The sequence below is a fragment of the Apaloderma vittatum genome, unplaced genomic scaffold (assembly GCF_000703405.1).
Source record: "Apaloderma vittatum isolate BGI_N311 unplaced genomic scaffold, ASM70340v1 scaffold20593, whole genome shotgun sequence".
Lineage (NCBI taxonomy): Eukaryota > Metazoa > Chordata > Aves > Trogoniformes > Trogonidae > Apaloderma > Apaloderma vittatum.
The window spans coordinates 1-12094 of NW_009710038.1; the positions used below are offsets into that span (position 1 = coordinate 1).

Here is a 12094-nt window from a genome sequence, read left to right on the forward strand (position 1 = left end):
TGCAGAAGCCACCCTGCAGCTCCCCCGCCACTGCCGCCAACATCCGGCCAGGCCAAACCAATACAAGGTGCTAGAGGAAAGTATGCAAAAAGTGCATCAGTGTACTTAGAAATGAGAGTTCTTTTTGTCAGTTATTGGTTAGCAAGCAATCACCATTCTGTTAACTGAGTAGTTAAAATAGTGAATCTGCGTGCTCTCCTGTCAATTAGTTTTTTCTGCAGTCTATCTAACCTTGTTCCAGTAAGCTGCCAAGCAGGTGTAATACAGCTCTCCACAATCTAGTGCCTGAGGTTGATGCTAGGCCCCTTGCTGACATGTTTTCATTTTTTAAAAAAACCCAAAACATTAAACAGATGCAAATGGTGTTACGTTATGTCTTTTGTTTTCAGGACCTGGCCATGCCCTCATAGAGCAGTGGAATCCCCTTGGCTTGGTCGGAATCATCACTGCCTTCAACTTCCCTGTTGCAGTTTATGGGTGGAACAGTGCAATTGCAATGATCTGTGGAAACGCTTGCCTTTGGTGAGTTACAGCTCTAGGAGTATTTTAAAATTGGAGAGAGGTCTCAGGCACGCAATTTTTCTCAAGTGTCTGGTGTTTCAGTATATTTAGTTCATGTAGGTTTGATTTCAGTTTATTCTTAGGTTGGCTTGTAGTCAGAGCTTTATTTTTTTCGTAACCTCTTTTATGAGGTATTGAGATTCAGACCTGTCCAGGACCTAGCCAAATGGCCTGTTAGTAAAGAACTCAGGTTGAGGGCTTGCAGCAGTGGTAGTGAACTGGTAATAATTTCAGAATTGGTACAACTAAAACCAAGAATCTAAAAATGTAGCTTTACTTCCTCTCCCAATCCCTGAATCAGCTTCTTCTGCCTGCTTCACTCTGATGTTTGGCATAGCTCTTGTTCAGGTGGATTTCAGTGATAGTTCTGAATGCCCAGCTATGGAAAGAAATACTTGAGTTCCTGTTTTAACATGTATCTGAAAAACAGCCTAACCGAAGTGTACTGTATTTCAGATACCATAAAAATTGCATGTTTGAATATTTCTTATTCTCAAAGAATTGGTAAGAATGTAATCTTAAAAAAATAAATTGTTTTTCCCTTTTAGGAAGGGTGCTCCTACAACATCCCTCATTAGTGTTGCTGTTACAAAGTGAGTTCTGGGTTTTTTTGCTTTCTGTTTTGTTTTTAAGCAACTTGTCTGAGGTAGTGCTTAGTGGTTGGAAGAACTACTTTCCCTTTGTTACCTAGAAAGCAGCAGAATGTGTGGGATCCTACCTGTACTGTTGACCATTTATTTCTGGCACCAAGGCTGTGCTTCTGCTGTAGCACAGTAGCTTCTGTACTTTAACAGGGCTAGCTATGTGGTTTGTTTCCCTGTAGAAGATGAATTGCTTCCAAAATTCAGTTTCCCTCATGCTACAGAATGATCCCTTTTTTGGGGAGTTTCAACCCACCAGGAGCACCTAGTTTCTTGGCAAGTTCTACTGGCTGGCTGTGTAGACCTATATCCTGAAGATGCCTTTACGCAATCTTTATTATCAAAACCTCATACCACCTTAGCTTGCACTTCAAGGGTTCAAAACTCATTCTTGATGAAAAGGAACTCCAAAGAGTAAATGTCATAATGATACTTACTGTGGGTTTATTGTTACTTTGTTTTCTATATTAGCATTTAAAATTCTTACCTGTTGGATGCTACCAATTACATTTATTTTTAAATGCTAAATATAAATAGCCTCCTCTAAAATAACTAGTTAGTAAGTCTTATAGCTTTAATACTATCTCCTGAGAGCAATGGCCCCAAATTCCTATGAGTATTTTATGTAGCTCCATGGAATGTCTCCTTCTGATGGTAAAAGACTGTATGGCCATGATTTTCACACCCTGATCTAATGCTTGTCTCTGCAGTTGTGTGGATGCATAATGAACATACTTCAGTCTTCTCTGTCAGATGTGATTGTTACACCGAAGTCCTTGATGAGAGAAGTGTGTTGCATATTGTACAAACTGGATGCCAATTAAGTGCAAGACTGCTGCTTCTTAAAAATCTGTAGCTTATGTGCGTGGTCAGACAGCTTTAGTGGGTCATTACCTGTTGTATGCACCTGTCAGAAGTCTGAATTTTTTATATCTTTAATTGTAGGATAATTGTCAAGGTCTTGGAGGATAACAAAGTGCCTGGAGCGATCTGTTCTCTGGTTTGTGGTGGAGCAGACATTGGGTAGGCAACATCTCTTGTGCTTTTTGAAGGTGTATAGAGGATGAAGAATATTTTCTGAGGTACTTCTCATGAAATTATTTTGATGTCTAGGAGTTCTTAGTACATGCACTTACCCATTGCCATAATTTGTATCAGCTGATCTGAAACACTGTCCCTGCTGTAAACATAATATTTATTTCTATGTGCTGTTGTGAGATCAGCTGCTAACAAATAACTTGTCAGACATTTAATGAAGAGACATGACTACGTTCATATTCCACTTCTGCCTGTGCTTATACCCACAGAATACAGCTTTTTATTAAATTCCACTCATCATGTTCTTAAGAGTTTTCAATGCCTAGTCCATTGATCTTTTGGACCGCTTATGGAGAACGTCCCCATTTTCCATGCTGGCACAGGACTCGGCACTTTCTTGTGCTCGGAAGCTGTACAGATCCAATTAGTTTGGTTATTACAGTATAGCGATTCCCAATATAGAAGTATACTCAGATGTATCTTTTGAGCATTTCAAAATAGAACAGATGTAAGCATTAAAAGAACTCATAAGTGTGCGTATTAGGCAACATGACAATTGGAGCTGATCTCACAATGTACTTTAGATTGATTTTCAAAATCAGTGCAGGTGATGCTCTTTTGGTCTGAAAAGGGGGAGGGAAGCAGCCTTTTTCCTCTTTTCTGACTAAGAAGGAGCTTTCTTGCTGTCTTAGTCAGTTACCTGATGTTTTCAGAGGAGTGGTTCTGACTTTAGAAGATCTCCCTGGCTGAAGTTAGTTTATGTGGAAGGTGGAAGCAGCTTTTCGAGCTGTCTGCTATTTCTTTGACCATGGTGGTATGTTTCCCGTTTTGCAGGACAGCAATGGCCAAAGATGAGAGAATGGACTTGTTGTCCTTCACTGGCAGCACAAAAGTGGGCAAGCAAGTAGCACTTCTGGTTCAGGAAAGATTTGGTGAGTGTGTGGGGTCTCCTCTGTTTCTTTCCATGGTTGGAAAAGGCAGCAGAGCCCCACAGGATTTAAAAATAACAGCATGTTTTACTTACCTTTTGTGTTACCTTTTATTTATATTTTTTTTAACTTGGTGGAAATACAATGTTGAAACAGTTTAGAGTGAGGTAGTGCATTTTTCAATTAGTTCTGTCACAACTCAGAGGGTTTTTTTTTCCAGGGTATTCACCAATCTGTGTCCCTACAGTTAATTGAGGAGGAGTGTCTGTGTATATAACTATTTGGAAATCGTCAAGATGAACAGCTGGGACCTGTGATCTCTTTTACTCCTTATAAATACTGGAGAAAAGTTACGATTTTTGGGGTGCTGGTTTTCTGAAAATATTTAAAAGTCTGCAGGCATCAGTCCCTGCACAGCTGCTGGATTCTAACTTTTGAGTTTTAAACAGAAAATCATATGAACAGGATTTTTTAATTTTATACATTTGAACTTCATAAGAGTGCAAAACCCCAGCAAAAAAAAACTCCAACAAAACCAACCCACCCCAAAAAACCACCCCAACACCCAAACCAACAATCAGAACAAATTGCAAATATTCACCCAGAAGTTAGATGGCAATTCTGTCTCTCAGATTTGAGATAATACAGTTGCCAGAGAAATAAAGTGTGCGTTTTTATTTCTGTAGCACCTCCTCCTCTTCTTTGTCTGCATCATACTATTTCAACTGTAGCTTTTATCTATTTTCATCTTTTCCTTTCCAGTGCCATTTTTACTAATTTAAGCTTGTTTTTGCTGAAACTCTGCAGGTATCTTTCTTCACAATATGTGATGGATGTAGTATTATTCAATGTAAATTTCTGCTTTGGCACATTAAAGTGATTAGTTTACTAAAGTTTTTTGTCTATCCAGAAAAATATGCTTAATGAAACTTTGCTCTAGTTAGAGGTGCAGTGAATACATTTGCACATGACATAACTTGTTTTGTGTGTTTTTACTAGGTCGAAGTCTGCTGGAACTGGGAGGAAATAATGCCATTATTGGTAATGTGCACTGTAGAAATTTAGTCCCATAGATGATATTTGGAAGTTAGTATGCAAGTGTTTGTTTCACTTTTTTTTTTTTTTTACCCCCACACTAGGAGTTTAAAAAATACATAGCAGAATGTTGGGTTTCTTCTGTCTTCACAATTGTGGAGGGGTGGTGTTTTAAGATAAAAAATGGAAGCTCAAGCTTTTCTATCTATTGTTGAAGTGAAGAAGGGAACAAAAGAAGCACTACGCCTTGATAACGGGATGTGAATAATGCTAAATAAATTTGATTTTAGGATAGCTCTGATCTGATGAACACCACGTTTTTAGCATTTGAAAACCTATATGTAAATTCTAAGGCACTTAAGATACTTGAAAGCAAAGTGTGCAGGTATTTATTTCAGTAGCATATTTTACAGGTTGAAGTAGCTTAGGGTGTGATCTAGTTCCCAGAGAAGTATAACATAAATACTGTGAAGATGAACAATATGGCAGAAAGAAAATATAAGCTAGATAAATACCTAAATTGCTGCCCTGTTGTGTTTTAGCCTTCTGTTTCACCTATGTCATATTTTGATCAAATGAAATTTTATATCAAGAACATCAAGCTCCTTTGAAACTCACATTTGAGCAAGTCTTTGTAGAAAGAGTATAAAGCATAAACTCCCTTTATACTTAGAAAATTGTTTCTTTTTATGTGAAAGTCCTCTATTTTTTCTGGAATTGGCCTTCAGTGATGGCATAAACAGTGTTTGAATGGACTTTTTTCCAGACTTAATAAAAATTTTGGATACTTAGAGAATTCTGTGGAACTGGTTAAGCTGAGTGATATTTTGAGGATCTTTTGAGGCCTATACATACTAGCTTTGCTTCAAACACCCCAGTATCTTCTGGCCAGATGGATGTGTTCAACTCATTTATATTTTACATTATCGTATAGCTGTTTGTGGTAGCTATGTTTTTGCGTACTGTCAGGATACACATTACCATTGTTACTTTATGCTGCTAGACTTTTCAGGGAGAGAAGGACAAGGTGAAGAAATGGCAAGAAGTTGCATTTAGTTTCTTGAATTAAAATGAAGCTGAATTTCCTCGCAAGCTTTATTGAAAAAGGCTGTCTTGAGCAGTTCAGACCTACGTTTGTGTCACACTGTGTGTGTCTAATTCCAGGTGTAAAAGTAATAGGTGTTTTGAGGTGTCTCTGTATATATTACTGTGCTGTGCTAACGTGACTATTCCTAATGCTTCTTGACCAGCTTGTCAGGATATCCTAATGTTTCGTGTCTTAAGTCTTGGAAACTGCCTGTTTTCTTCAGTAACATGCTTATGTTAAAATTTTTGTTTAGTGTTTGAAGATGCAGATCTGAACCTAGTCATTCCATCTGCTCTATTTGCTGCTGTGGGAACAGCGGGTCAGAGGTGCACAACTGCTAGAAGGCTGGTGAGTAAATGTGTATTGTTTGGTTTGGCTAGCTCTGAATTTAACCATTATTCCGAATTAGCTCAGAAAATCATCATCATCATCATCATAGAATGGCCTAGGCTGGAAGGGACCTTAGAGATCATTTAGCCCAACCTCTCTGTTGTGGGCAGGGACGCCACCTCTCGACTAGACCTGGCAACACATGGGGACCGAGTGGGAATCGAACCTACGAGCTCAGTGTTGTCATTATTGTCAGCATCGCGCTCAAACCACTGAGCTAACCGGCCCCCTGAATGCTGAACAGTTCCTAATCTTATGGAGAGCAACAAATAATCTTTGAAACACATTTTTACTTTGTCAAAAATTTTGATGGGAAAAGAAGATTTCACTGTAATTCTAGCTCTAAAGTGTTTCTTTTTATGTATTTCTTAATGTGCCTGGGGCTAAAACTCAGACAAATAAAACAACATACTTCATGTATTTCTCTCTGTTTTCGTTGCCAGGGATTTTTGCTTATGCCTGCTACAAACTTTGGTGCAGGTTTTAGATTTCAGCAAAGCCACCTGTGCATGCATGCATGCATGCATGTGTCTTACCTACTTTTCGTTAATATTTAAGCAATCATTTTCAACAAGTTTAAAGGTTCTGTAATGTCAGTCTGTGTCTGTATAGTCTTTTCAGAGTTGGGTTGATTGGATAATTGTCCAAATTGGCATGGATTACCTTTGGTTGTATATGAAGGGCAGCAATTCCTCAAATTATAGGAATAAAACCCACTTAACTGAAGAGTTTACAGAACACGTTGATACCGTTGATCTGAAATGGGGTAAAATTAGAACAGTTTTTTGTTTCTTTGCTTCTTTTAAATCTTCTTGCTGAATATTTTAAATCTTCATTTTATGGTGTTAATGCTGTTTTGAGGCCTTGCTCGTGTGGCTATTTTCAGTTTTGGGATTTGCTGAGCAACATAGTCTCCAGAATTCATTCAGCCTGCTTCAGAGTGCAGTAGTACTTCAGGAATAGTTACGTAGGCTGAGGTGTTTTACAGCCTTCTTGTCACATTCCCTTTAGTTTCTACATGAAAGCGTCCATGATGAAGTGGTGGCAAAGCTTGCTAAGGCCTATGCCCAGGTCCGCATCGGTGATCCATGGGACTGTAAGTAGCCATTTTCAACTCATGGGTTTAGGAGACAAGTTTCTGTTTGTTTCTTTCCGTTTAAATTCCAAAGGCATTATAGACCAAAGGTGTCTTATTTTAGCAGTTTACCAAGTAGTGGGGATGGCTGGTTTAATTTAGAATACAGACTCTGAAAGGGAGATGTAAAATTCAGTTAATACCACTCATCTTTGACAGATTAAATAATTATTCCCAAAATGTCACGATAAGAGTACTGACAAATGTATACAGTTTTGCTGAAAGTGTGTATTTTGGATCTTCTGTTTTCAGCTGACACTCTCTATGGGCCTCTTCATACCAAAGAAGCAGTGAAAATGTTCCTTGATGCAGTAGAACAAGCAAAACAACAAGGTGGCTCTGTGGTCTATGGTGGAAAGGTGACTTTTATTCTCCCTACTACATCTAAGATTCTAGTTAAAAAATACAGTAACATGGTGGCTTAGGCCAAGATTTTACCTCTGTCCTGTCAGTCAGTACAGGATGTTAACTTAGTGTGAGGGTGTTTGAATTGCACTTGTGTCCTTAGGCTAAAGATGGATGTGCTATCTTCTTGTCCAAGAAGTGACTAAGAGCTTTTGGCTGCACCTTGCACTACTTCCTAGTTACAGGTGATGGCGAAAATACAAAGAGCAATGTAAGTGGTGAATATCAAACAACTAGCAAAGAAAAGTTGCTTTTCTGTCCCTGGATTCACAATATCAGACTTCAGGAATTACTGAGGAACCAAGACATCTGCTTGCACATCGTCATATGGGATGTTTAATTCTCATTAACTTAATGTCTAGGAATCCTTATCCTTCACTGGCACCTTCTTTATTCTTAATACCTTTAAAGTTCTGATCAGCTTACTGATCAGCTTACTAATCAGCTTACAAGTAGGAGAAAGGAAGTGGTTTTTGTCAACTGCTAAACTTTGCAATTAGTTTATCTCCTAAGCAGAGTAAGTTATGTTTCTGTATTTAAAACATACTTAACTGTGTAAAATTTTTCTACTCTGATGACCTGACCTTCTATTTCTGATAGCTAGGCACAGCTATAGTTAATTGGACCATGAGGTATTCCCTTGCCACACTGGTACTAAGCAGGATGCTGATTTGCACTTACCCAGTTCTTTCTTTTTATGTGTTTTGAAGGTTATAAATCGCCCTGGAAACTATGTTGAACCAACCATTGTGACTGGCCTTCCTCATAATGCACCCATTGTCCACACTGAGACATTTGCCCCCATACTGTACGTGCTGAAATTTAAGGTAAAGTAACAGTGAGGAATTAGATGTCAAGGTTGCTAACAGAAGAGTCAGGAGAGAGATTTTCAAATGTATGTCATATTCATGTAATTGTCCCACACCTTCAAAAAGTGGTAAATGTTGTTCTGCACCACTGGCATAGCTTACCTCACTGTGTAGTTACAGGAATAGATTTTCTCCTTGGAATTAAACCTTGCAAGGGAGGTCAAGGACAACAGAAAGGGCTTCTTCAAATACATGCAGGTAAAACTAACACTAGAGGCAATGTAGGGCCACTGCTGAATGAGGTGGGTGCAGAGGATACAGAGAAGGTAGAGTTACTGAATGCCTTCTTTGTCTCTGTCTATACTTGCCCTCATGGCCAAGAAGGCCAATGGCATCCTGGAGTTTATTAGAAGGGGAGTGGAAAGAGAGGTCCTCCTGCCCCTCTACTCTGCCCTGGTGAGGCCATATCTGGAGTATTCTGTCCAGTTCCGGGCCCCTCAGCTCAAGAGAGACAGGGAACTGCTGGAGAGAGTCCAGTGCAGAGCCACAGAGATGATGAAGGGAGTGGAACATCTCCCTGATGAGGAAAGGCTGAAGGAGCTGGGTCTCTTTAGCTTGGAGAAGAGGAGGCTGAGGGGTGACCTCATTCGTGTTTATAAGTGTGTCAAGGGAGAGTGTCAGGAGGATGGAGCCAGGCTGTTCTCAGTGATGTCCAATGACAGGACAAGGGGCAATGGGTACAAGCTGGAACATAGGAGGTTCCACAAAAATATTAGAAAAGACTTTTTCCCTGTGAGGGTGACAGAGCCCTGGCACAGGCTGCCCAGGGAGGTTGTGGAGTCTCCTTCTCTGGAGCCTTTCAAATCCTGCCTGGATGCGTTCCTGTGTGACCTACTGTAGGTGATCCTGCTCTGGCAGGGGGGCTGGACTAGATTGTAGAATCAGAGAATCATATAATGTTAGGGGTTGGAGGGGACCTCTAGAGATCATCTAGATCTAGATGATCTTTAGAGATCCCTTCCAACCCCTAACATTGTGTGATTCTGTGATTTTTATTGTTCTGGTCTGCCTGCTTAAGAGCAGGTTTTGTGTTCTGCACCATGGAGAGGTGTCCAATCCCTGACTTGTTACATGTGTATTTGCTAGGTGACATTTGGTATATTTGCATTATGGCTGCAGTATGTTTGTTTTTCCTCACAGTATTTCTTTGTAACTGCTTTACTTTGAATGGTCATGATTTAACCACTGACACATGCTTCTTTTAGGAGGAAGAGGAGGTTTTTGCCTGGAATAATGAAGTAAAACAAGGTCTTTCCAGCAGTATCTTTACCAAGGATTTGGGAAGAATTTTCCGGTGGCTTGGGTATAATAATTTGAATTATCTTTCTATCCTACTGAAGCATAAAATATCAGTATTCCTTGTATTTTGTAAACCTAGACACAATGCTAGCTGACCATTTTATAGTCTTTATTTTAGGGAGGGAACCTTTTCCGGTCCTGAGGAATAAATATGTTTTATCATTGTTCATAGGCCAAAGGGATCTGACTGTGGCATTGTGAATGTCAACATCCCAACCAGTGGGGCTGAGATTGGAGGTGCTTTTGGTATGTTACTTTTTTTCTTTATCCATTAAATGATGAAGTCCTCTAGTATCAGGTCTAGAGACTTGGTATTATTCCTCAGGCTGCTTCTTTTTGTTGTGTTTTTTTTTTTTTTAAAAGCCTGGGTTTTTTTTTTTTTTCCTGAACTGGAAGAGAATAAAGCATTACTACTATAAACCTAGTATAGTTTGGGTCTCCTCTTACTTTTCAAGGTCTTACTCAGTTAATGTAAGTTACTAAATCTGAATAAATCCATTAATTTTGAATTATACTGCTTTAGCAGAAAATAGAAATTGACTACAGGTAGTTAGTTTTCAGCTTTAAAAAATATGTGCATTTGTTTTTTAAATATTCTGTGTATCGTTTTTTCCCCTCTCATCCAAGGACTGTAACTCAGAAGTATGTTCTGACTATGTTTAGAGATGTGGCTGATTTGAAAACTGTTTAAACAGTTTTAATTTAAAACAGTCTTGAGCATTTTTGTTGTGTATTTTTGCACATGTGTAAAAATTACAGCATAAGTTATTTTTGTAAGGGAGTCGTTAAACAGATCTTTGTCTTTATTTCTCTGTGTTGTATATATGAAGGAAATGGTGGGAGGGAAGAAGAAATACTCACCTTACTATTTAAACAGTACAAGAACCAGCACATTCTCATACTCTCATCTCATGTTAAAACAAAATATCTTTAAAACAAGGTCCTCTGGTGCAAGCATGATGACACTCCAGGCAGATACTTTTTGGATCAGGCATGAGGAGAGGGCTAGCTGTCTGAGCTCTATGTGGTGGTGGTCTGGTTATTTATTTCACATACAGAACAACAGTAAAGGAATAGTTTTTCCTGTGATTTTAAAAAAAAATGTCTCATCTCCTGGAGTTAGTCCAGATTCCCTTGATCAAAAAAAAATCGGGTTTTCATTTGTAGTATTTTTTCCTGCAGGTGGTGAAAAGCACACTGGTGGGGGAAGAGAATCTGGAAGTGATTCATGGAAACTTTATATGAGACGGTCTACCTGGTAAGATAGACTTCTTAAATTCCAAATAAATGTAAATCATGGATAAAATTGCAAAAGTTCAAAATGTGTAAACCCTTGACTACAGAAGGTTATCTTTGCTAAATGTGAGATAACCATATAAAAGTGCAATTACCTTTTCTTTGTGCAGGAATTTACATCTGTGTTCATAGTAGAAGATGATTTGAAGGGTCTAGATAAAGACATTTCTTTACTTGCTGTTCCTCTAAAGATTCCCTCCCGCCCCCCTTAACTGATTTTAAATTTGGCTAAAAATTAAATGACTGAAACAGTGAGGTTTCCACTATTGCCAGTGATGGGTGATTTAGATACATGTTGGGTATCTATCCGTCGCTCTCCTGTGGTTCACCATTCCCCCTCTCTGCTGTCCTTCATAGCCTTTACCTGTGATAACTGTGATTTCTGTGCAAAGGCTTATGAACTTGAGAAGTTCCACCTTGATTTTTCTGTGTGGACATTCTCCTAGTAAGAGGTTAAATAGAAAATTATATTTTACTTTCCCTTTGATCTGTCAAGAAAAAGATAATGGGGAACGTGGTCTTTCCTACTGTATTGAAAATGAGGATAACATCAGTTCGTAACTTTAATAGGCAAACTGCTTACAGAAGTCTTTTGTATACATGTGACAGAAATCAGAAGGCATGTACATAGGAAATGGACTGCGTAATCTGTCTCAGTTATCAAGTCTGATCTCTAAATACTTGTTTGTCTTGCAGTACAATAAACTACAGCAAGGATTTACCATTGGCTCAAGGAATCAAGTTTCAGTAACAGCCTTATGAATGGCTGTGCCCTGAACTCTCCAAGCATTTCAGAACGAAGCACCTTCTAAGCCTCATGGTGAAGAAAATTAATTATCTGAAATTTACTTGCAGTGAAGATACCAATTCTGTCAAAAAAATCAGCTTTTCTCAAACAGCTTCACTTTCAGTGTATGAAATTACTACTTCAGTCTTCAAATGAGAATTATGTGGTCTTTGGGAAGAAGGGAGGGTGACCGAAACTAACAAACTTGGATTTAAGTGGCCTATATAATGTTGCCTTACTGCTGTGTTACAGTTTTAACACTGTCTGTCTCCGCTGCCTTCCCCCTCTTTGCTGATTATTTCCAGCTAGTAGGTTTGTGCTTCAAGCTACATGCTGAATTTCCTACAGATAACTGGTGCTGTGGGGGGTTGGGCAGTGCAGGGCTATTTTTCAATGCGTAAATAAAGGTACATTTTGTGAGATACCTTGGGTTTCTAGGGGTTTGGGGGTTTTGTTGGTTATTTTGGAGCAGAACATTGAGCTGATGGTCCATTTTCACACACTGAGCTGCAGCTTGGAAGAAGTATCACTGGGCTAAAAGGACCGCTTTAGTTTTTCCTGCCTCTTCTTCAGAAAGAAGACTTTTACCTTGTGTGTTGGGAGATGAGGCAAGACCAGGGGC

General features: G+C 39.0%; 1 protein-coding gene across 1 annotated transcript; it reads left to right on the forward strand.

The window, feature by feature from the left end:
- Window positions 1-353: 353 nt before the first annotated feature.
- Window positions 354-11655, forward strand: ALDH7A1 (aldehyde dehydrogenase 7 family, member A1; the record flags this gene model as incomplete). Its single annotated transcript, XM_009867169.1, has 13 exons — window positions 354-522; window positions 1110-1154; window positions 2148-2225; window positions 3075-3172; window positions 4169-4210; window positions 5545-5639; window positions 6693-6777; window positions 7069-7175; window positions 7932-8048; window positions 9296-9393; window positions 9562-9635; window positions 10572-10647; window positions 11382-11655. Coding segments are annotated over 13 exons (1139 nt in total), but the record flags the coding sequence as incomplete, so codon positions are not given.
- Between the last annotated feature and the right edge of the window lie 439 nt (window positions 11656-12094).